Here is a 25,732-nt window from a genome sequence, read left to right as displayed (position 1 = left end):
CTAGGTTGCACCCTCCTTTGGCACGAACATCCTTTGTTTTATTTTTTTAATATGATGCTCTAATTATAATATTTACAGCTGTCCAGACTTAGTGAGATGTGAAGATAAATGGGGCCAGACGCTATAGTTTTAATTGTAGGCTCCTTGCTCCTTGTTAAGATGTGTCCATAATCACTTGACAGCTTGAACACATACTGTATACGTACAGGCAAACATGTGTACACACGTGTACAAAAGATTTGTCAAACTGATGCAACAACCCTCCAAAGTATAATTTTGATTAAGTGCTTGTGTTTTTTAGGGTGTCAGCCTGCACTGAATAAATAGAACATGATTGACATAACGTGGTGCCAAGCCTTCATATTTCCTTGAGGGAGGTGATAATTAAATGGCGCGAGTGTTGATAGTGAAGTCAAGTAAAGTAAAGCTTTGAGGCAGGCAGAGTAAGACTGATCTCCTGTCCAGAGGAGGGAAGCGCCAGTAGGAGATTCTCACCCACTTAAAGCTCAGCTATCCTTTCTTGGCTTTGCATCTAAGTACATAATCCAGGTTCCTTTGCTGCAACCAACTCTGCTCCATTATATATGGAGGGGAGGCAGTCGGGGCACCACATCCTTCTTTGTCGTTCCTGTTATTGCAGCCGTTGTTCATGGGGGGAAAGCATTGGTGCCTGGCTGAGCACCTGTCTGAGCCTGGAGAGCCCCTGCTGGACCTTCGTGGGGGGGCTTTCAGAAGTTACAATGAGCTGTGGGCTCGAGGGGTTCTCAGAAACACACAATATATGCAATATGTCTTCGTTTCAAGGCATCCAACTGGAGTAACATAGTGTAATGAAATAAGGCACCTTCAGTACATACACACTCGGCAAAAGCATTCTTGGCCATCTTTGCAGCTACAAACTGGAGACTGCCTCAGTGCTGTAGCTCACTCATGCTCTGGGCCATGGTTCTGATGTTAAGCTGACTGTTTATGTGAATTTAAATTGAGAATACTTTTTACACCCATGTGAAGTTGTTTATTGCACTAATGACCGATTTTGTAGACCAGTGTTGTGCCACGAAAAAGCAAAGATGTTTACTTTCCAAGCAACACATTCACTAATTAGCACACCTTCAACCTCAGACAGGAATTAATTTCAAATCTGTTTTGTTTAGAATGCAAACCGCCAGAATCTCACATGGCAAATTAATTGAAACTGTATTTCTGGCTCAGAACTATGCTGGCATCTGATCTGAGATAGAAAGTGCAAACAAAACTCAAGAAATTCCCACTGGGTGGTCTCTGTGTTTTTACTTTTAACCATTGGGGTCTTGGAGGAAATTAATTCAGAAAATATTGATAAATAGCAATAAGGACAGACTTCATAAATTGATTCATGATTGAATAATATTGTTGACATTTATTTATTAAGAAGAATCAATCATTTAATTAATGATTTGGCTATTACCAATACTGATAATATTATACTTATGTAAAATACAAAATTTCAGTGTTTCCAACAAAGTTTTGCGTATTTATGTATAACTTTTCCAGATACAATCTAATAAACCTGACACTTGCCATGTTTTGTTCATAAGCAAAAGAACGTTTTATATCCACAGAAGGAAGCAGATCGATTTTCTGACACTATATTTCTACTGAAACCCAGAAAAGACAAGTAAGATAAGACTCACACCACACGTGTCTATCCCAGTAAATTATGCACACTGAGTCGTTGTATTAATAATTAGTACACATGGTAAATTTGACATTTTAACAGATAACACAGTTCTCTCCTCACACAGAACATACTGTGAGGTTGTCTGACAAGATACAACATTGCTACTGTGAATGCAGTTAAGAAATGTTAACAGTTTCTTTTCTCTGAGCATAAGGTTAATGAAAAATATTCATCGACAGTCACATAAATTCATGTATCACTTACTGCATGTCAGTCTCCAGAAACTATGTTTCTAGCCTGAGCAAACCCTTCAACAGAAGCAACTGTCTGTCTGCAGCAGTGCTAAGGTACTGAGGGACCATTGACAGCGTGATGCACATTCGATCTCTTCTGTTTGTTTATGTTGGTTTTTCATCAGGGACTGATCTTCTGAACACAGCTCTGTTCCAAAGAATTGGTTTGTTACTTGTCTGTTAAACAAGACAAAGGTCTGAAAACCTTGAAAATGTCATATAGTCTTTTTTTTATAAGTAATTATAATTTTAAATACATTTGACGTTTAAAAGTAGTATTAAAAATTATCATCTGATCTGATGAGTATGCTTTCCAGGACACAAATTCTGTATACAAGGGAGGAAAGGGGCAGTCAATACCTAGACTTCAGAGGAGGTACACCAATGTGGATATGGATAACATTTCAAATTAAGCAGACACAAAGGTAGAGAAAAACAATAAATATTATATGTTAGAATTCAGAAATGGGGAATCAACTGAAAAATTTAACAGAAGAGACAAAAACTAAATATTAGTCTCCTAATTTTTAGACACTAAGGATAAGACAATAACTGGATCAACAAATACAAAATAAATGACAGGAAAGCTTTGAAATACTGCTCAACATCCAACTTCTTTGAGGCATCAGCGTTTGGTCTATCCATATTTTTGTTCGACACACGAGCAAAAACCTGAGATATGAGCCTTCAGGACACTGCGAGTTTGCCAATTGATGCAGATAGATGTAGCTCATGAATTTATTTTCATACTTTATCATTGTTTAAATAACTTATATCTGATTAAGTATGCACAGGCAAAGTATGCATGTCTATTGGTTGAAAAAAATTTGTGGGGTTTTTTTTTTACAAGGCAGGAAGGTGTTGAAATGATTTTAGTTATTTCAAATGGGAAAAACTTGTTAGACCTTAAAGTTGTTTGACTTATGAGCTCAATCACGCAACGAATTAGACCCGTATCTCAAGGTACAACCATAGTCAGTAAACATGAGGGACATCAAATTGATAAATTCAAAGAAAAAAAAAAAAAAGTACTTGTGGTATAAACAAGAAACGCATACACTAACATCTGCAGTTTAAAGCTGGATGCTGTCTTACTTTGATAGCAAGTGAGACCTTAACATTAAGCAAAAAAGCTTTTTACACTTTTTTTTCTGTCTTCTTGACACATCTACAACTGCAACTGACACCTCCAAATAGTGCTGAAATAGAAATGGAGCTGCTGCTGAAGCTTATTGTCAAACAACTACTTTTTCACACAAGGAACATGTTTTATGTTTTCATTTTGTCGGTATAAATGTAAATCTTCTGGCAGGTCGGCATGCAAGACTGTAAACTTTACAAGGTGACCATGCATTCTGCAGTAGCATACATAGACATCTGCTATCCTCAAACTGCTTGCTATTTTCCCAGCGGCAGACCATCTGCACATGAACAGCCACATCCGTACAATTTCCACTCTGTCTTTTGGCTGTCAGAAACGTGTCTTTTCTTGCAGAGGTAATTGTTGTTTGATATTGACTGTGCATCCGGGAAAATGTGTGGTGGTTTTGGGCTGTAAAACATGAGGATTCCTGTACAGCAGGACTTGACTCGTGTATTTATAGTCTTGTGTTCGTTGCCTGTAAATTTCACTCTGGTTCTGAAGGTATGATTATGAGCTGTTTTAAATGGGTGGAGCCCATGCTTTTGCAATATATCCTGGATGGGGTGAATCAAGAGGGAACCCTTAGACCCTTTCATTATGCTTCACCTGGATTCCCATTCATTCAAATATAAACAGATGTCCAAAATATTTAAGCTGAGAAGTGCTGATTTTAATTGGCATCCTCAAGACACTCAAACCCGACCCTTATGTGAAAATGGAAGCATTTCTCACGTTCACCAGTGGTTTAAGTTTTAGATTATTCTGTATCGAATGTGGAACTGCTTTTGTATGCTGTTTCTCCTGTTGAGAGATTTGCGAAGAAGACTGTGGCCAGAGGACCAATTGCCAGGGTTCAATTGAACCTCACCATTAGACAAGCCACTTGGTGCTGTGGGAATATCATGCGAAGTTCAAGCAAAATCAAGCAGTCAGTGGGAGTGGATCAGTCCCCTTCGGGATGCCTGAGTTCGTGTGTGATGCCTCCTTTTGTGACTCTTATTCTATTTTATGTTCACATAAGCTGCAGTAAAGATATTTCCTTTGTTTGGCTTTGATATTTATGCACAATAAGATGAGGACTATAATTGTGATTCATAAAGTGCATTTATTTCTAATTTAAAATATGTATGGATCTAATATGGAAGGGAACACTAATTAAAACAATGCTTCTCAATTATTATTTTTTTTGCTAAGCCCCCTTATTTCACACACCCCCACCCTGCCACGCAAACTCTTTGGTGTGCGTGTGTGTGTGTGCGTGTGCGTGTGTGTGTGTGTGTGTGTGTGTGTGTGTGTGTGTTCAGGCAGTTGCTCTGTGCAAAATAAAAATAAAAGGAAAAAACCCACACCACAGTAGAGAAGCCGATACTTTTTACACACACTCTAACAATTAAAGTTAATGGTACACTACATGTATACATGAAATTGTCACTACAACCTTCTGTATCAGATGTGCAATGAATGAGAAAATGGAGAAGCAAATGGTAGTTTCACAGAGCATATTCCCAAGGGTTGCATGTGCCCCTCCTAGCTTTTCATCCCATCATTTAAGATTCACTGAATCAATGTCATAACTATATAGAAATAAATCAAATGGTTTTTATGGTAAGTAAATCATTTTACAAATTAATTAGATATATGTACGTATGGACTCTCTGTGATGACATTAGATGTGTTGTGGGATGTATGCTGGTTGAGCTGATGGAGTGCAGGAGCACAGGTTTACCTTTCAGTTAATGGGCCATAGATCTTTGGAGCACAGTTTGTCTGCTTCACAAACCTTATCTGATTACTGGACTGGCACAACAGGGCCCAACTTCCTGGCTGCCAACCTTGTAGATCTGATTACCTCTCCTGTTAGGGACTAAGGCATCCAAAACCATCTTTGTTTGGGTTCTCTGTGGGGAGAAATTTTGGCAGCTGCAAGGCTCTTGATGCAGCACTCATTGTCCTGGTTGCGCTCTCAGAGCAGATTAAAGCATAAAAGTTTTCTGTCCTTTGCATGCTCTTAGGAGAAATATTATTTCAGCCACAGTGATGGCTCCTTTGAGAACCACAAATCCCAAGGCTTTGCCTAAAACGATTATTTCGCTTTTAGAACTTGTCTTATCTTGTCACTATAGAGTTGTTGCTGCCAAAGCAGGCGCCAACAAAATATGCGATTTCTTCTGAGCCTCAGATTACTTTGAAAAATAATGATACAGTGCAAAATGATAAGCTCTTTTTTCCTGATCAGTTATTGCGCCTGACAACAGACCGTTTGACAGCTTCTTTCTTGTCCAGCTCTTGTATTTTGGTTTCATTAGATAACATAATCACCATGCAGTAGCAGCAGTGTGAATTTGTTGTTGTTTAATGAATTCATCATTCAGTGGTGCATCCCTAGTCTCTTTTTTTCCTCATCCGATGTGATGAGAAACAATATAGCTCTGTTTGATAGGTGTGGACCTCCATTGTCATGGAAACTACAACTGTGCCCATGGCCGTTGGCATTCACTTAATTTATTCATTTGGTCACAGTTCCTCTAAAAGGCAGTTTTCAGTGCTAAGCAGTGGCCTGTTCCCTTTAGTCATTATATCACTGATAAATGACTATGTAGTACAAATGTATGAATATACAGTATATGTTTTTCATACTGTTTGTACTTACCTGCTTGTTTTGTATTGGCTTGTCTTTTGGCTGCTCTAGTTGCTTCTGTATTCCTCTCAATAACAATGACTCCCCGCAGTTTTTTGACATTTGTCTTCTTGTAATGACAGTGCTTTCAATATGCTGCCTATAGCACCTAAAGGGAACATGAACAGAGGTCCCTGACTCTGAGTCATTACAAGCAGCAGGACACATATACTGAGGAGAGAAACCAGCATTGGAAATGGTTAAGTAGGATAAAAGTGGGTGAGTTCGGCCACAATGGAATCTCAGCTCATAGAAACACTAATTGCAGTCATGCAGGCCTGGACTGGCATTTCGAGCTCTTCATCTCCCAGACCTCCTGTCAGGCCTCCTGTCTTCCTCTCAGGCCCTTCTCCATCAAGTCAGGTTTACCACTGAGCTCATCCAAAACAAAACCAGCAAATTCAGCTGTCCCTTCAGGTTGCTCTTTGTCTTTAAGCATCTGTTGGAGATGTAGAAATAGCCCCAAAACAAAATTAGACAGCATTGTTTAGGGCTACAATTACTGTATTGACTACCTGCTGGTGTTTTAATGGAAACATTCTCACAATTTCTTCTGTAATCAGATGCAATATCAGAGTGCATGCTAGCTTTTACAGATTGAACTCCACAATTACAACTGGCATTCAAGTATCCTGTTGTGTAACAACCAAAAGATGATTATAGATTACATCCAGCGGTGTGCTTTTCCTCATCCCTTTAACTCCTTACTCTTTTGTTTTTCCCAGCTCCCGTCTTCTACTTTGGCAACACAGACTATCACGTGGATGAGAGTGATGGCTTCATGGAGGTGCAGGTATGGAGGACGGGGACTGATCTTTCCAAAGGAGGAACTGTCACGGTGCGCTCCAGGAAGACAGATCCTGTCTCTGCTGAGGGTATGTGTACCAGTGAGACAACTACCTAATGCTTAGAGAAATGTAAACTAGTGAACACAACAGACTTCAGTCATCCTCTTTGTTTTCCTGAGTCTAAGGAACCCAAGGAGATGTTAATACTGAATATGTGGGTGGGTGTCATATGGAATGTAAACATTGTTTAAGGGGGGGAGCCCAGTGGGCCTTTATCTCGGAGGCATTAGATATACCTTCCGTGGTAAGGATAATGGTGTTTTGAGTGAAGATACGGCTTTTGGAATGCATTCTGATTGTGCTGCATGTTGGTAAGCACTCTGTACTGTAAAGACTGTTTGCTATCTTTTCTACCCTTCACTTAAGCCTCGATTATCTTTAACACCCAGATGTCCGATTGCCGTTATACACTCATTATTACTGATTATACATCTTTGCTTTTGCCTACATTTTAATCAAATGCAAATGAGTAGAATTACAGGCCACACTTATGCAGAAAAAAGCATTGTAAGTACAGTATTTTCCGCACTATAAGGCGCACTGGACTATAAGGCGCACCCTCAATAATTTGTTTTATAATTTATTTCATATATAAGGCGCACCGGATTATAAGGCGCACACAATAAAAAATGAATAAAATGTATTTGATAAACTGCAGCGACTATAGTTGTGCAATCCGTCCACTAGGTAGAGCCGCGCTGCTCAGACAGTCATGATTGCATTCATGACTTCCTGACTACCTTTGAATGGCCCCTATTGTTATGTCAATAAGCCATTCTGATTCTCATCAAGGAAACCTGATCACTTGATCACTTTGCCATCTTAGAAAGAAGTCAACCTGCATTTTAAAAGACCTGACATTAAAAACTGGTTAAATTCATTACGAGTGCAGTCAGTGAGAACAGAGCAGATTATTTCCTGATCTGAAGTTCGAAGCAGATATTTAAGCTCTGACGTTCGTCTTCATTTATTAATTAAATATTGTTTCGATCGATCGGTAGTCCAGTCGGAGGTGAGGTGCAGCTATTTGCTGCTGTGTGTCTTAAACAATTTTTTAACTAGTTTTTAATGTCAGGCTGTTAATTTACTGGCAAATATGACGCTGTTTTACTCCTAGACCTGACTTTAACGTCGGTGTCTCACCGCCGTGAATCTCACAGCACGTCGCTGCAGACAGAATACACAAGCCTGAATGCGCCCCTCCGCCGCCCGCCCAGAGCTATCAACTACATTTGTAAATCAATTGCAGCACAACTGATGGCACCTTTGTCTAGCAGTGACTCTGCTCTTGAAATTTCAGAAAAGGCTGGAAGTTCAGCTTTGAGGGTCTTTCATTCACCTTTATGCCAGTTTCTCCGTGTGTTTCCACAGACTAATAGAATGGACCGTCACTAGATTCCAGCACAATGGCATTTTTTAGACCAATTAAGTTTAAAGTGGGTTATTTCCGACGCCAAATAGTTAGGAAATACTGAGATCAGTCAGTCAGTCAAACTTTATTAATAGAATTGTTGAAAGTTCCTTATGTTTTGCTACGTAATCACCGGTGCTCCTACAGTCTGCTCTACCGTCTGAGAGCAGTTCAGTCAGAGCCGGGACTTCGGTGACGCCCCTTGACTACCGTTGTTAGGGGGCGTGGGCCCGAGTGCCTTGTGAGGGGGCTCCTCTGGTGGCGGAGTGCGGCACGACTGGCGGCCAGACTGCCGGCTTTTTTTCAGCAATCATGATTTAACCAATATTAATATGAATATTAATCCATATATAAAACGCACCAGATTATAAAGTGCACTACGGGTTTATGAGAAAATTTTAGGCTTTTAGGTGCGCCTTATAGTGCGGGAAATACGGTACAGGAGAAAAGCATGTGGGTAAAGGGTAAATAATGACAAGCAGCTCCTGTTTGTGCTCAGAGGTATGCAGTTTCTTACAGCTGTCTTTTAATCACACAAAAATTTCCAACTGTTCATTTCTGTTCAACCATGGAATAGAAAGCAACCCTTTTGCATGAGAAGTATATATTTTCACCTTGATCATGAAGTAATACGAGAACCACTGTTAAAATAAGATCAAATGCTGTCATCCATTTGTGCTATATCCACTGTGTCTCATGAGCACTCATGAACACGCCTGACCCATATTGTGTTTTGGAGCAGCTGGCACGGATTATGTGGGGATCAGCCAGAATCTGGACTTTGCTCCAGGGGTCACCATGCAGACATTTCGTGTAACCATCCTCGATGACCTGGGTCAGCCGGTGCTGGAGGGGCCAGAGAAGTTTGAACTGGTGCTCCGGATGCCCATGAATGGCATACTTGGAGAACCAAGCAAGACTACTATTCTCATCAATGATTCTGTTTCAGACTGTGAGTACAAAATCTAGTTTGCAAGCAAAATTCATGCAGACATTTAAATAAATATTTGCAATATGTATGCTGCATTTTCAAGTGTCAATTAATGGGTCTGATTATGTTGTTATAGTGCCACAGGTGCAGTTCCATGATGCCATGTATATAGGCAATGAGAATTCAGGACAGATCTCTGCTACTGTATATCGTAGTGGTGATATCAGCTACAAGTCCACAGTACGCTGCTACAGCAGGCAGGCGACAGCTCAGGTCATGATGGACTTCAATGAAAGGCCAAACACAGATGCCTCCATCATTACCTTCTTACCAGGTGATGGAGTAAAAACAAGAACATGTCCACTTTGTGTGGTCGTTGTTTTGTTCATGTTCAAATGAGTTATAAGGCTAATCATTAATCTTAAGTACTTTTCTTTTTTCTTTTTTTTCACAGGAGAGATCGAAAAACCATGTGTACTGCTGCTGGTTGACGACACAGAACATGAGGAAGAGGAAGAGCTCCGTCTTGTGTTGGGAAGTCCCAAGAGTGAATCTCCATTTGGAGCATCTATCGGAAAGCAAAATGAAACACTCATCAAGATTAATGACAATGCAGACAGTAAGAGTCCATTGGTTTGCTATTTCAAGCTGTTCTCTACTGTATTTCTTTTTAATTGCCACCATGTGCTGAATTTGTATGTGATCATAACATCAAGCTTTGTTTGTAGAAAAGGAGGAAATATTTTGTTTGTGCTGATAGCACATTCATCTCAGTTTCCTGCTTACTGCCATAGTGCTTTTATGATATTTGCATTTAGGCAGTAAATTCACAAAGATGTGAATTGACGACTGACTCAATTATGGTTGTAAATTATCATCAGCTTCAGTATGTCTTTACTGTATGTGTTGATTTCTTTTTGCACAGCTCTCTTGCAAAAGAGATCAAGGTCTCAATGAGACTAGCTGTTTCAGTAAAAGATTAATATCAATAAATACTGTTCAATGTATAGTTTAATTTTATAATTGCAGTTTTATGGCACAATGAAAACTGAATTCCATGCTTTCAGAGCCAATCATTAGATTTGGAGAGTCCAAATTCAGTGTGAATGAGCCCAAAGAAAGTGGTAAAGTGTCGGTGGTGAAGGTCCCCGTGCTGCGTGTTGGAGACTCCTCCAAGGTCTCTGTTGTACGAGTTCACACCAAGGATGGATCTGCTACCTCTGGCGAGGACTACCATCCTATTTCTGAGGGTAAGTTTTTCAAAATCAGTAAATTCATTTTGAAATTTGTCTAAAAAATTATTGTAAAACCCTCTGTTTCTCTACAGAAATAGTGTTCAAGGCTGGCGACACAGAGCACTATGTTGAGGTGGAGATTTTGTATGATGGCGTCAGAGAAATGAGGGAGGCATTCACTCTGCATCTGAAGCCTGATGAGAACATGGTGGCAGAGACAAAGGTGGAAATTAAGATGAATTATCATATATTTTCATTGTAATATGTGTAACTACTTCGCTGTTACTTTAGAAGCAAGCAGCATTTTTCCCTCCCCCATTGATATTGTCTTAATTGACCTTGTTTGTCAATGAACAGATGACCAAAGCTATAGTCTACATTGAAGAGACCAATAGTATGGCAGATGTCACCTTCCCCTCGGTGCCCAGAGTGGTCTCTCTGTTGCATTACGATGACATCGACAAGTCCAGGGACTCTCTCCCTGTGGCCGGATACCCTGTCATATGCATCACTGTAAGTTCCAAAAGATAATATAGGGACTATGTAGAGACATATTTTTATGCTTGTCATTTTTGCTGATAATGATTCATTTAACAAGATTTTCTGTTGCTTTTTAAGAAAATACTTTTTAATTACTGTAAATAGTGTATAAGAGATATACACAAACAAATGCTTGAGAGCTCATTAAAACTTAACAGATGCTACTTTTGCAGCTGAAGGTTTGTTTCTTTTTTTACTTACATAATGTACTTTTCTTCTTCCCAGGCCTGTAACCCAAAGTACCCAGACTATGACAAAACAGGCTCCATCTGTAAAAGTGAGAACATCAACAACACCCTAACTCGTTACCGTTGGCTCGTCAGCGCCCCATCCAGCCCCAATGGCGTTACTAGCCCTATGAGGGAAGTTGACTTTGATACCTTCTTCACCTCCTCCAAGCTCATTACCCTAGATTCAGTATACTTCCAGGCTGGTTCAAGAGTCCAGTGTGCTGCTAGGGGTGTGAACTCCAATGGGGATGAAGGTCTGGAGCTCAGTAGCCCCATCGTGTCCATCAGCCTGGATGAGGGTGAGTGCAGCTAACTCTTTAGTTTGTTTCTTCTCTTGTGGAAATGGCTCAGAGCTGCAAGCAACGGCTGGATGCGTTTTGTTCAGGCGTTGCTGCACTCTCTGAAATAAATTTTCAGTGGAGGAACTTTATGGAAATTAAATGTTTGATGTTTGTTTGTTTGTTTGTGCGATGTTTGTAGGAATGTGCCAACCCCGTGTCACAGGCACAGTGGGGGCAGAGCCCTTCTCTGCCAAACTGCGGTACACTGGAACAGAAGACCCAGATTACCCCAACCTCATCAAACTAACTGTCACTATGCCTCACATCGATGGTGAGAAGAGCAGATAGAATAATTACAAATACTTTCCTCAGTTACAATATCACCTAGATGCAGGGTGTTGGTTTGAAACCTCTGTGAAGTTGGAAAAAAATCCTGGTTTTGGTTTGATATCTCAAAGAAATTCATTTAAAAAGAAATTGCCTCAGTTAGCATTTCCTTATTGTCTAATCCACCCCCCCCCCTCAATCCGTTTGCTTTGTGTTCATCTTCTGGCAGGTATGTTGCCTGTAGTGTCAACGAGGTCTTTGTCCAATTTTGAGCTCACACTGAGCCCTGATGGTACCCGCGTTGGCAATCATCGCTGCTCTAATTTGTTGGACTACACTGAGGTCAAGACTCGCTACAGCTTCCTTACTGAAGCCACCAAAAACCCAGAAGTCATCGGCGAGACCGCTCCGTACCAATACAACAATTCCCTCAGAGGATCAAATACACTGCGATTCTACAGAAACCTCAACTTGGAGGCTTGTTTGTGGGAATTCACCACCTACTACGACATGTCTGAGCTGCTGAGCGACTGTGGAGGCACCATTGGAACTGACGGACAGGTAAGGAGGCCCACCTTTGAGCTGTGCCTCACCTCTGACCCTCTCTGTCATCTCCAGAACTGATAAAGTAGCAGACTTCCTTCAGCACTGGAATGTGAACTTGGCCATTTTCATTTTAAAAATATTGCTGGGTTTTAGATCCTCATCAATCGTTTAGACTCATATTAAAACTCTGGTTGATTTCTAGGTTTATTTCAAAATGTTCAAGTAAATGCTTGTATGTCAAGAAGTCATCCATTATTGTTAGGAGTCACATGTTAACCTCCATAGTAATGAATAACAGCACTCCACTCCCTTCATCTCCAAGTAAGACCCTCTATTTGTCTTGTGAAAGTGTCAAGCCAATAACCAACAGCCTCATAAATGTCTGTATTTGTTTGCTGTTCAACTTGTTTAATTCAATGCTCCAAGCAGATGATATTTGTGTAGTTAGAATGTAGGGATTTTGAACCCCCCCGAATGCCTTGAAGCCCTCAACATTTACATTCACCTTAGGAACCTAGAGTTAGTTGACTTGCAGTTAATTAAGGTGCTGATAAAGAAGGGACACAGGGCACATCATGGTGGAAGGCTCCCCTGCACTCTCTATTATTAATTACCATCCTGCAGCAAATTCGTTTTGGCTCTGAAGGTATATAAGAACATATAGCAGTTTAAAATTATAATTGGAGAATTTGGGGGTTGGGGTTTATTTAATAAAAACAGGCAGAACTTTGTTGCCTGGAGCCACAGGATTTAATGTGTCTACGGCTGTGACAAACATGTCTCAACAAGTCAGTTGGCTGCTACCCGTAATATAAACTTTACCTTGGCCAGTAGTTATACACAGTGATCAGAAAGCAGAAGTATTATTACTTCAATTCCTCCTTTCTTTATTCACGAAATTCAACATTTTAAATAAATTACAAGTTATGATGGAAGTGAATGATCTTGGCTTTACATATCAAGTAATAAAAACTATTTTCTCACCTCAGCTGTCGTTCCAGCATAGGTGTTAGTGCTATACGTTCAGCTGCTGTGCAGGTCTGAATGTAAAGTTTGTTGCTATGGTTACTACTGAACAGAGCAAAACACAGTATGCAGATACAGAGTGAGGTATCACAAGTTCAGAGTCAGGATGTAGAAGGCAGGGTCAATGGCAAAAGAAAGCAAATTAATTTGTGGGTTCCTTGTGACACAACAGCTGCTTTAAGAGTGAAGGCAGGCTGAGCAGAGACAGCTCTGTGCAGGCCGAGGCCAGAGTCATGACACAGTGTAGAGCTTAGTACCTGGCTTAACACTAACACAGGAATCTATTAAGGCCCAGCAGGTTGTGTTAGAAGGCCATACTGCAAATCTGAGTTCTTACCGCCCATAGGCTGAACACGTCTCCACATGAACAGAGAGTTGAAGAAGACAGGCACCTAAATATAGCTCATCACAGGTCAGAGGAAAGTGTACTTACCAGAGAACACTATTTCTGAAGACTTTTACCACTCTCATCTGTCATTGGTTTTAGGATACAATTCTTTTAAAAATGTTTCATTTCAAGCAATTCACCAACCCCAGTGAATGTTTATGTTCAGAGGATAAAATGTAATACTTAATTTGCAGTTTAAGAACACTAAGAATACACTGAGTCATTGAATAGCTGTAGAATATTGTGTCAACTTAATGATGGCTTTTCTGAAGAAAATGTGTTCTAAGTTGCCTAATGCTCATGATCCCAAATGTAACACTATTAGAACAGAGCTTGCTTATGGCATGATGTTATAATTGTTATTAGTAGCATTAAAAGTATTTTTCTTCATCTCTAGAGTAATTGCACATGCACATTGTTTCGGGGGATATATCTTCTCAATCAGTCTCTGACAGTGATAAATTAATTTTTAAAATATTAAACAATGTTGTATCCCGAACAGAACATGTTGATTTTAACTGCAGGTGCTGAATCTGGTCCAATCCTATCTGACTCTTCGAGTCCCACTCCATGTATCCTATGTCTTTCACTCCCCTGTGGGAGCAGGAGGGTGGCAGCACTTTGACTTACAGTCAGAGCTGAGGCTGACTTTTGTGTACGACACTGCCATCCTATGGAGGGATGGTGTCGGTAGTCCACCGGAGGCTGAGCTACAAGGTTAGAGACTATGACAGTAGTTTGCAATCATGTCTAAATCAGGCCATTCAAATTACTTGCAATACATTTTCTTGTAACTGTCTTTGTAGGTGCTCTGTACCCAACCAGCATGCGTATCAATGGGCAGGGAAGGCTGGTTGTCAACTTCCGCACTGAGGCTCAATTCAGAGGCCTGTTTGTGTTTGCACACCCGGGTACAGAATGTTGTATAGATCTGATGGAGTGTTCAACTGTTTGTGTCTGTTTGTGTGACATAAAATGCTGCATGTCATAATATTAAGTCTAAATGTTTAAAGAAAGCATGTCTTTTGTTGCAAAATATTGTAGGATTCATTTCAGTTTGTACCATGACAAACTTTATGCAGACAAATTTCATTAGCAAGAAATGAAGCATTTTATTTACATTTGTTCATAAGAATTTGAATTGTTAGTGACCATATTCATGATATGATTTATGTAATTTAGCCGATTTGTTTTTCCATCAGCTTCACTACTCACCTCTATGGTCATGTGTCCGGATCACCCTGGTTTGACCTTTAACCTCAGTCTTGTAAGGAATGAGCCAACGTACAACCAGCCCATGCAGCAGTGGACATTTGCCTCTGATTTTGCTGTAAGTTAATTTTTTTCAGGGTGTCAATGTGTTTGTGATTTTTAGTCTTTCGTGTGGTTCTGTGATGTGCTTGCAAAGTGTGAGGAACATCTCCCCGTCTTATGCACTTAAATCCGCTGGGATTCTGGGTCAAGCAGTCCCATGACCCATGTGAATGGAAATAGCGGTATGGAAAATGAATAAATGAATGAATGAATAAATACTGAATAAATACTGTTTGGACTTATCGTCTTCGCCTGCAATCACCATCCTTATACAGTATCTAAACTCACCGTAATGTGAATTGTAAATAGTTTTTGTGTCCTATTCCCATTCCTCACTCACTACTATTCTCTTCCGCCTTTCAATGCACCGACACCGCGTCAAGTTCCTTGACTGTAATTTTTACTGTACTGTAAAATGAATGAATGAACGAATGAATGAATGGATTGTTTTTTCTTTTATTATATTCAATAAAGCTTGATAAACACAACTTCTCCTCAGGTTCGTGACTATACTGGCACGTACACAGTGAAACTGATCCCTTGTACATCCCCTCCCGGCTTGGAGTACACAATCCCTCCTGTCTGCAATCCCAGAGAGCCTCTTACCTTTGACATGGACATCCGCTTTCAACAGGTGACCTCACTTTGCCTAATGGTCGATACATAATCAATAAAGGGAAATGTAGTCAGCAAAACCAAGATTCTGGAAGTGATTGAAGATAAGTCAAAAGAATAAATGCCACAGCAAGTAGAAAACAGTAATCAATTCTGTCAAGTTAACACCAGCATAAGCAGAAGGTGATATTCATCAGTATCTTCCTACTTCAGTGATACTTGTTGTGTGTAAAGTGGGCTTTGGCAAAGAGTATGCACCAAATGCTAATTCTGAAAACAGAGCCTTAACTACAGTAAAAGGGTTTTTGGCAGTGCTTCTGTTCCCAATCTACAACAATAAAGCTCTTCACAATACATTTCTATATTATATTTTATACTTTTGTAAATAAAAAAATATGTGCTCAGTACAAATTTCGAATCAGGTATTGTTACTGAAGATACAAGTTAAAATAGTTTTTGGCAGTAGTTTTCAAAAGCATACTAGTTCAGTACATATTAAAGATTTTCATGTTTCATTCTTCTGTATTTAATGATAGTTAACAGCTACATTTTAGATCACCTTTGTGACTCTTCAATCTCATTAAAAACAGTTGCACTGATGGAAATTAAGATGTTTTTGTGTGGATTAGGTCTCATATTTGATTTTATGCACATCCTTCAGTACAGATTCCTCCTGCTCTTTTGAAAAGTTTACAAATGCATATGTCTGTAAGTGAAATAAGAAGAGCCGATTTTTCTTTCATTCATCCATTCCTTTTAATACATTAGTTTTTGCCTCTCAGCTTGTCTTTCATTTTCTTGCCTCTCATCCCATGAAAGATCCCATAGGAATCTCACCTTTTTTCATTCCATCAAATTAAGTATTCATGAAACTGCAACTCATCTCCCTTAGTCTGACAGGAAGGACATCTCCAAATAACAAACCTCTTTATATCCAATATTTAGCTGCAGGTGTCAGTGTTATATGTCAAATCTTGATGCTGATACCAGCATGTGACCAGCATGTATGAAAAGACCACCTTGACAAGTTTGCAGTAAAAGAAAAAATATTTTGAAAATCCCCTTCAAAATATATGCAAGCTTAACATTAAGTCTAAAAAATGTGTTTCTTTTCCTGTCTACATTTTGTGTGTTTGTGTGCTCTTCACATATATTTAGGTTAGCGACCCCGTGGCTGCTGAGTTCAGTCTGAACACACAGATGATCTTACTCTCCAAACGGATGCTCTGGCTCTCAGATGGCTCTATGGGTTTTGGACAGGAGAGTGACACTGCATTCTCACGGGGTAAAGCCATAATATGCAGTCATAAAATGCCAGATTCTCCTGAATGTTTATAGGCTAGATAAACACAAGGGTCACAAAGATAGAAAATAAAACTTGTTGTTTTGATCAGTGAAATGCCTTCATTCTGCAGCTGAAAAGGAAATCCCTATGTGGTGAAGATTTAAGCTTGGTTAAGTTTAGTACACATTTTTCATTATTTTTGTCAGCAAACACTATAAAAAAGGGAAAATTAGCTCTCCATAAACTTTCTTGATGACATTTGTAGCCTTTTTATCTCTCAATAACCAATTTTTCAAAGCTGTTGTATAAGTACAGAAAGCTCTTGTTTCCAAGATTATTTTTCTTCTGATCTGAGCAAAATAAAAACATTTGATGGTAATTTTAAAGATGCATATTATAATGTGTTATATGTGTTTTGCAGTGATGAAAACAATATTTTTCTTCCCTCAGGGGACATTATTTATGGGCGAGTGATGGTAGATCCAGTGCAGAACCTGGGAGACTCCTTTATTTGTAACATAGAGAAAGTGTTCCTGTGCACTGGAACTGATGGATATGTCCCAAAATACAACCCCAGCAACTTTGAGTTTGGCTGCCTGGCTGATGCTCCGTCTCTGCTCTACAGATTCAAGATAATTGTAAGCAACAACAATATATCTCACACTACATCAAGCATATTTTTTATCTGGTCAAACCTATTGAATGTATTTAATCTTCTCACTCCAGGACAAGGCCCAGCCAGAGACACAGGCCCGGTCATTTGGCAGTGTAGCTTTTAATGCTTTCCTGGCAGTGGATGACCCTGGTGCTTTAGCTCTGATGAGACAACCCGGGTCAGATGGATTCAGAATGGATTCCTCAGCACTCTTCCAGGTCAGTAGAAATTACAAGTATATGACACACATTCAGTACATTCATTTGTGTAGTCCATGTGATTCTGTCATTTGTGAGGCTTTTGAGCAACATGCTGGAATTTACATTTATATTTAGTCTTTTCTCCAGCTTTGCACGCAACAGTTGGCAGCTGGTCTGAACAAGTATCGGTGGAGAGAGCAAGATCAAAAAAATTTCTTCAAAATTCAAAGTGGCCTAAAAATATACCTTTCTACCCATGTATTACGTTTTTCTTACAAAGCTGATGGAAAAAATGATTCTCTGCTCTTGGAAAGTTTATTGCTAATGAACGATCTTGTTGCCGCAAAGCCTTTTACTTGGCCTCTGATGACAGAATAACATGTATACCCAAAAATCTGGTTTTGAGACAGATTCCTCTGTCCTCTGCCCTGTGAGTCTGTCTCACTTGTTGGGAAAAAGTAGGATCAGCATGTCCAAAGGATGTCTGATAGGCTCTTTTTCTATGGTTTAAAACTCTTTTTTATTGTACAGTGAACATGATCATAATGTTAATCTTTTGCTTAGAGAAATACAACAGTGAGCATTTATGTTGGTCCTTGAAGGATTTCACAATCAATTTGTTTTTATATTACTCTTTAGGATCAACAACAACACTTGTATGCCATAAAAGTGAACTAGACTACCATGCTTTTTTTTTAGTAAAACCTGTTGCACTTTCCAGGTGTCTGCAGGCAGAGAGTGGTACATTCACACCATCTACACAGTCCGTTCTCGGGAGAATGCTAACCGTGGCATAGGGAAGAGAAGCCTGGAATACCATGTGTTGAGCCAGCCAACAAATCTGCTTCCAAAGAGCAAACACCGCCACAGACGATCAACCGATGACGTGCCAGAGATAATAGAAGACATTGGTGTGAGTAACAACCGTGGCACCAACATCCTCCACATCATGCTGGACCGCAGCAGCCAGCGGAGAACAAGCCCAGAGGGTGAGTTCTTAACTAAAGGGGTCATCCCTCATGAGCTCAACCAGACAGACGAGGGTGATGACGGGTTAGTGTTGATCATCGGTATCTTCGTCGGACTACTCCTCACACTTCTCATCATCATCACAGTGGTGTTACTAGTCCGGTCCAAACGAGAGACGAAAGACGTACCCAAGAGCTCCAGCAGCACCGAGCCCATGATGACCCACACGCTCAGTAGCAGTGATAGCTCAGAGGTCTAACAAACAGAGTGATCGAGAGTTTTGATTAATAATTTTTTTTTGCAAGTGCCTCGCATCTTAGATATAAATTTGAGATTGTGTGTGAAGCAACACAAACTAAAATAGCTTTGATTTTATTCAGAAATTTACTTGAAATACTGCATCACTTCTGCAGTAGGGCAGTGTTCTGGACAGAAACATGGAGATGGACTTTGTTTCAAGGCACTTATCAAGCTGTCAGCATTCACTCAATGATTCGCTTTTGATGCCATTTGATCCAAAAAAGGTGTTATCTTTCCAAATGTGCTTTAAAAAATATAATTTTTAACTTGAATGACATGAGGTGTTGAGTGGCTCAAGAGGAGGTGAATATTTTGGATACTGTTGTAGTTATTAACTTTGGGGTTGTGTGTTTTGATTTGCTGCATCAATCATTACATTGTCATGTTTGTCCTGTGTTATGAAAAGACATTCACTAAAAAAAATCTTTCACCTTGTTTTATTGTGCACATTTTGCATGCATTTTTTTTAGTATTTTAAGACTGTTTAACATTGCAAAAAAGTGTAAATGCTAATTTTGAATGGAATTTGACAAATATGTGTGTGATTGACTGTTTTGCCAGTTTTTATCTTACAATGCATCCTGTCTCAAATAAACCAAACTTAATGTCTGGCTTGTCCCTCTAGGGGTTGCCACAGTGTGTCATCCTTTTTCCACTTAAGTTGAACACTCATATTTGACAAAGTTTTTTATGCCAGATGTCCTTTACCCTTTGCATTTATTTGGATTTGGGACTGGCCTACAGTTGACACTGGCTTGTGCCCCCATAGGGCTGCAGATGCCTGATTGAACCCAGGGCAGCATACATGCAAAGCATGTGCTCTGTCACTACCCTGCATCCCTGTGTCCCATGACAAATATTTGGTTATAGTGGCTAAATTTCCCCTAAGGACAACTTGTTAAAATATTATGTAAAGAACTTATAAGTTGCACACATTAAACTAAATTAAATGAGAATAGTCCATTTTGTCCATATTACTGAAGCAGTGATTCAAGACAGCTGGTCTGCAATGAACATAAAGTGTTGTATAGAAGCTGGAAATCCACGACTTCCAGTAGGACCTTTTTTCATTACTTTTACAACTGGCATGAAACATGTCTGTGTTAACTGCTGTAGCTCAATAGAAATAGGTTGGACACAATCACTGTCATAACAGAGCTATGTGGTTACCGTGTGGTGTTTCTTTTCTTTTTCTCTCTTTTTTTTACTGCATTGAAATATAACATTTAACAGCTTTCACTGAAAGGGAATAACATTAAATCCAATAACAATATGAATTCAGAACTGCTATACTGTCTCTGAACCATTGATTTTAAATGTATTTATTTATTCTTCAATGCTTGTTTTTGGTGCTGCAATATCAATCATACCCTCATTTTTCAATTTTGCTGTAAACCTATCTTTCTGAAACCATATCATTTGTTTGTTATTGTGATTTCAATATACAATATACATATACAAGTTGTGTGTCATATTTGCATTAGAAGATTCCACAGAAGATTAGAAGATTGCACATTAGAAGATTCCAATCATCCATGTTTTTATCAAAGATCCAGGCACCAGATTGCCATAATATCTGATTACCTCATAGTAGTTATATCATATGATAGATGCTAACATCATAGCATTACTTCATAAATGTGAGGTGCATTTCGTTTTATTTTGAAATTGAAAGGAATTCTATGCAACCTGTAACATGATACATTCATGAAACGTTTACCCCATGTATGATTTTTTTAGTGCACAATTTTACTTGGTTTGACACTGCATCATTGTACTGTTTTATTCGACTCAGCTTGGACTGCATTCAGACCTTTTTTTATGCACATGTATTTATGTATATACATATGTAATACCTATACCTTTTGGGACTGGTTATTGTTAAAACATGCATACTAAATGTTCTGTAAGTATTTGTAACATAGACCAAGATCATATCATGGTCTGCAAATAAATAATTTTTCAAGAAAACATCAAGTATTATGGCTTCTGCTGACCATGTAACTCAGAATTAGTTTCTTGAAGAAAAAATATTTGGTGATTCTTAACTCAACCTCTTACATTGGGCTCACTCTCCAGACGTACCCATATTCAATACATTCCCCATTTGCTCCTTCGCCCATCAGTACAGCATATGGTTTTCAGGATCTAAAACTGTTGTGGCTTAAAATTTTTAAACCTGCACATCCATCTCTTTTTCTGTATTACTTTCAATCCAAAAAGAAACACTTGCATTTCTGGCATTCTGTCATTCATCCAATTAGTTACCAACAAGAGACATCTGCTAATCAATTCACGAGTAAATTTAATGAATAATATTCATGCAGATAAGTGTTCAAGCAGTCCCAATAGAAACTTCTTCATTTTATATTAAATATCCCAGTTCCCTGAGGAAATCCAGTCTAGCAACTGCAGGAACTACTTTAAACTAAGGCTGCTATTAATGATTATTTTGATAGTTGACTAATCAAAGATGATTTTTTTCAATTATTTGATCAATCAGTTCATACATAAATTGAATGTAAAACACGCCTTATCGCACCAGCAGGAAGCTGCTCTGATATAACCATCTTTATTTTTCAGCTTGAAGTGTTTAAGGTATATGCCAAATAAAAAAGGCATATACAATGATAGTACATTAAATCTTTAGTGAAATATGCTTGTAGCAACAAAACTGTCTAACTGTTGCATGAAGTGAAAAAAGCTGAGTAAAATAACGAAAGGCACTTGCCTACACAAAACAAAAATAAATACTTCAGGTTCATTTTTTTAAAGTTTTTTTCTTCCCTTAATTTGTGTTTGGCACCAAATACAGCAACAATGAGGTAGGCACCTGTATCGTCAAAAAAACATGAATTATGTGGGCTAAGAGCAGCTAATGAATCAAACATTTATCATTAATACTAATGTTTACAGCTCTATGGGTAAGTGGTAAGTTGTTCTCCGTTTACACTAATACTACCAGCTAAGTAGCCAGCTAGCTTACAAAAAAGACAGACCCTCTTCATCGTTGTCACAAGCCACGCGTTTCCTTTTCAGGTGCTTGTGCATAGCAGTTGTGCTGCCATTGAAGGCAAGTTCTGTCTTGTAGGTATTGCATTGCACACTTTTTGTTTTGTTTTCTTGAAATGCTTCCACACACCCGAGAACTGTTGCCGCCAGGCTGAAATGATTCCAGAGCCAATCTGGTATAACTTCGGGTGACATCATGGCTGACACCGATGAGCATTACCGCACCTACTTGTCAAGGACAGAGAAGGCAGAAATGGTAATGGAAGGTGCTGCAACAGTCTCAAGAGAAAAAAAAAAAAAGCATTAATGATTTTAATCGTGACTACTCATGGCCACCTTACTTAAAAACCCAGCCGTCTGATAGCATGACTCCCCACGATACAACGAACTAGTTAACCGGTCACCACATTCAGTTGTGTATCAGAGCCGAAAATGAACATGAGGTTTTCAAATGGTACATTGAAAAACTGCCCACAAACCACAATTACAAACTGTCTCCAACAGCACTTGTGAAGAATGAATTTAATAAGACAATGGTTGGTGCAATTGAACAATTTTTATTTGACATTTGAAAAGAGGAAAAATTGAACACATAAAATGTTCCAGCCTCCCATTTTAACCAGGAACAGATCAGAATATGAGTTCAAGGCACTAATATTCCTCTTCATCCTCCTCCTCCTCAGTACTATCAGCTCCAACCTCCTCATAATCTTTTTCTAGAGCTGCCAAATCCTCCCTGGCCTCCGAGAACTCTCCCTCCTCCATACCCTCACCAACATACCAGTGAACAAACGCACGCTTGGCATACATCAGATCAAACTTGTGATCAAGGCGAGCCCAAGCCTCTGCAATAGCAGTGGTGTTGCTCAGCATGCACACAGCCCTCTGGACCTTGGCAACGTCTCCTCCAGGAACTACAGTGGGTGGCTGGTAGTTGATGCCAACCTTGAAACCAGTGGGGCACCAGTCCACAAACTGGATGGTGCGCTTAGTCTTGATGGTGGCAATGGCAGCATTTACATCTTTTGGTACGACATCCCCACGATACAGAAGGCAGCAAGCCATGTACTTGCCACGGCGAGGATCACACTTCACCATCTGATTGGCTGGCTCGAAGCAGGCATTGGTGATCTCAGCCACCGTTAACTGCTCATGGTAAGCCTTCTCAGAAGAGATGACAGGGGCATAGGTTGCCAAAGGGAAGTGGATACGGGGATATGGCACCAAATTGGTTTGAAATTCTGTCAGATCGACATTGAGGGCACCATCAAAACGAAGGGAAACAGTGATTGAGGACACGATTTGACTGATCAGCCTATTTAGATTGGTGTAACTGGGACACTCAATATCAAGGTTTCTGCGACAGATATCATAGATGGCCTCATTATCAACCATGAATGCACAGTCAGAGTGCTCCAGTGTGGTGTGGGTGGTTAGAATGGAGTTGTAGGGCTCCACCACAGCAGTGGACACCTGAGGAGCTGGGTAGACGGAGAACTCCAGCTTGGACTTCTTTCCGTAGTCAACAGATAGACGCTCCATCAGAAGAGATGTGAAACCAGAACCAGTGCCTCCTCCAAAGCTGTGGAAAATCAGAAAACCCTGAAGTCCAGTGCACTGGTCAGCCTAAGGACAAAAGGATAGGCAATGATCACAGTTGCACCATGGTTACATCTAACATTGGAGTCAAATTGTAATCATTTGAAAATTTAAATTTAAACCTGCACACCAGTTTGCGGATCTTTTCCAGTACAACATCAATGTGCTCTTTCCCAATTGTGTAGTGTCCACGGGCATAGTTATTTGCAGCATCTTCCTTGCCAGTGATCAGCTGTTCAGGGTGGAACAACTTTCGGTAGGTCCCTGTCCGCACCTCATCTAAAAAGGAATTACCATAAATAAATACAAGGGCTTGACTGAACAGAAAAAATAAAACCCTCATACAAGAAGAAACTATCACTTTCTCATAAAAGTTAGCAATTAATGAATTTACCAATGACAGTGGGCTCCAGGTCAACAAAAACAGCTCTGGGAACATGCTTTCCAGCTCCAGTCTCACTGAAGAAGGTGTTGAATGAGTCATCTCCTCCTCCCATGGTTTTGTCACTGGGCATCTGTCCATCTGGCTGAATTCCATGTTCCAGGCAGTACAGCTCCCAGCACGCATTACCAATCTGAACACCGGCCTGACCGATGTGCACAGAGATACACTCACGCTGGAAAATGAAAAAAGTGGCAATTGTAATGTAATCATTAGCATATCTACATCAACCGGTAAACAAACAAAAAAATTGTTGAACATGACCCATGACAAGTTCAGTAGAAGAACATTTGTGTAGAATCTGAACAAACTGACCAATGTCACCTGACCACATGCTGTATCATCATTTTTTCTTTAACCTCAAACTGAGACAAAAAAAATCTCTACAAGTTAAAAAAAACTACAATCACACCAACATGATGTGCATCCAGAAACGAAAAAAACACATGAGGAACAAAGTGCTGCAGGGGAACAAAATCAAACCCAGCTGCTGCAAAAGTGTTTCAAAGAGAAAGTCTTTGCCTGTTCCAGGAAAACTGTTAATTTTGGGTCCCCAACATTCACAGAGGAATGGGACACGTAATAAAGCTACCATTGCAATTTTATGTGTTAGTATGAAGTAAAAAACAATTACAATATACAATAGGCATATTTTTAATTTTTTTCTTTTAGACTAGTTATTTCCTCATATCCACTCTGAGTTTTTTTGTCATCCATGTAATGTAAAATATAAATATCAAACAAATCTCACACATTTATGGTTGGAAATATTTTCCTCTTAATAGGAAATGTGTTAATTATATTAAAATGACCAATTTTTTGGTTAAAATATAATGTTTTTGGAAATGGGAAGAATCCGGAAAGAACTTCTTTACTTCAAACTCTTGAATGATGTCACTTCCTGTTAGTGGTGTCACTTACAGGAACTGTATTTCATTTTGGGCCCAAAATTGCCTTAGTGTGACCTGGTAGAGCATAAAATTGATGGACACAGAAAAATCACCACAGAGCCACATGACCAACAAATAACCATTCATGCACACAGTCACACCTACAGACAACTTAGAAACGACCAATTCCCTTGAATTGTGAACCCACATAGACACAATGTACGTTTCTTAAAAAAAACAACAACAACTAGATTTAATGATTAAAGCAATTAAACAAATAGTTTATAACTGCAATAATGTAGAGAATATATGTTTCATTGTAGATTTTGAAGTCAGACTGTAGATCTTACAAAAGAAAACATGACCACTATTATTAAATCTATTTATGAATGACGTACATAAAAATAAATTAAAAAAAAAAACTAGTTTAAATTAACTAAAAGACACTTTAAGTGAATAACGTTTTGTCTATTTTAAAAAAAAATAATCTAATATTACTGTTGAACTTGCGGGGGAACACGGGAACTTAAATTCCGATTAACTGGGTCAAAGTTTAACAGAAACTGAAAATCCTCACCGAACTTGATTTTGGGCTACACCCTCCAGAGGACCGTCGTTCAAATAACGCCGTAAACGCTGCAGTGCTGACGCAGTTTGGTTGACTGTCCATCTTCACGTTTCCGCAATCTCACAAGCTAATTACTTTAGTTGATAATTATCACCTTTAAAAAACGTTACTCGATTGCGCGTTTTGGAAATACGGATAACTTAAATCAAGCCAATAATTTCCGGGGGGGAAAAAATGCCTTCATAACTTTACTCACCATTATTGAGGAATGAAGAATATGCTGAACGTTGAAAAAGTAAAGAAGTCACTAGTTTGCTCACAGCTGCTCCGGTACGTGAGCTGCTCT

At 39.3% G+C, this 25,732-nt stretch overlaps 2 protein-coding genes across 2 annotated transcripts in view; one reads left to right on the top strand and one right to left on the bottom strand.

The window, feature by feature from the left end:
- Positions 1-20,938, top strand: part of frem2b (FRAS1 related extracellular matrix 2b) — a 55,979-nt gene extending 35,041 nt beyond the window's left edge. The window contains exons 7-24 of the mRNA XM_068316735.1: positions 6,500-6,649; positions 8,776-8,985; positions 9,101-9,298; positions 9,419-9,583; positions 10,032-10,214; positions 10,292-10,422; positions 10,557-10,712; positions 10,965-11,268; positions 11,450-11,581; positions 11,807-12,138; positions 14,062-14,254; positions 14,344-14,448; positions 14,740-14,867; positions 15,351-15,485; positions 16,625-16,751; positions 17,202-17,389; positions 17,478-17,624; positions 18,328-20,938. Of these exons, the coding sequence (XP_068172836.1) occupies positions 6,500-6,649; positions 8,776-8,985; positions 9,101-9,298; positions 9,419-9,583; positions 10,032-10,214; positions 10,292-10,422; positions 10,557-10,712; positions 10,965-11,268; positions 11,450-11,581; positions 11,807-12,138; positions 14,062-14,254; positions 14,344-14,448; positions 14,740-14,867; positions 15,351-15,485; positions 16,625-16,751; positions 17,202-17,389; positions 17,478-17,624; positions 18,328-18,834 (3,491 nt within the window). The 3' untranslated portion in view covers positions 18,835-20,938. The remainder of the gene's footprint in view (positions 1-6,499; positions 6,650-8,775; positions 8,986-9,100; positions 9,299-9,418; positions 9,584-10,031; positions 10,215-10,291; positions 10,423-10,556; positions 10,713-10,964; positions 11,269-11,449; positions 11,582-11,806; positions 12,139-14,061; positions 14,255-14,343; positions 14,449-14,739; positions 14,868-15,350; positions 15,486-16,624; positions 16,752-17,201; positions 17,390-17,477; positions 17,625-18,327) is intronic.
- Positions 20,939-21,163: 225 nt separating this feature from the next.
- On the bottom strand, positions 21,164-25,601 carry LOC137596333 (tubulin alpha-1C chain-like). Its single transcript, XM_068316736.1, has 4 exons — positions 25,396-25,601; positions 23,881-24,103; positions 23,617-23,765; positions 21,164-23,513 (listed from the first exon to the last, which is right to left on the bottom strand). Exons 1-4 carry the CDS (start codon positions 25,486-25,488, stop codon positions 22,539-22,541), a joined length of 1,440 nt encoding a protein of 479 aa, XP_068172837.1. The 5' UTR covers positions 25,489-25,601; the 3' UTR covers positions 21,164-22,538.
- Positions 25,602-25,732: the final 131 nt, after the last annotated feature.

The sequence above is a fragment of the Antennarius striatus genome, chromosome 6, assembly GCF_040054535.1.
Source record: "Antennarius striatus isolate MH-2024 chromosome 6, ASM4005453v1, whole genome shotgun sequence".
Classification (NCBI taxonomy): Eukaryota; Metazoa; Chordata; class Actinopteri; order Lophiiformes; family Antennariidae; genus Antennarius; species Antennarius striatus.
Note: the sequence above shows the minus strand (reverse complement) of the source record. Positions and strands in the feature narration are given on the sequence as shown.

Coding starts and splice junctions, on each gene's coding strand:
- LOC137596333 (XM_068316736.1), bottom strand. CDS start 25,488: ATGGACAGTCAACCAAACTGCGTCAGCACTGCAGCGTTTACGGCGTTA. Junction 24,104..25,395: donor GTAGCCCAAAATCAAGTTCG/GTGAGGATTTTC, acceptor TTCATTTTCCAG/CGTGAGTGTATCTCTGTGCA. Junction 23,514..23,616: donor TGGAAAAGATCCGCAAACTG/GTGTGCAGGTTT, acceptor TTTTGTCCTTAG/GCTGACCAGTGCACTGGACT.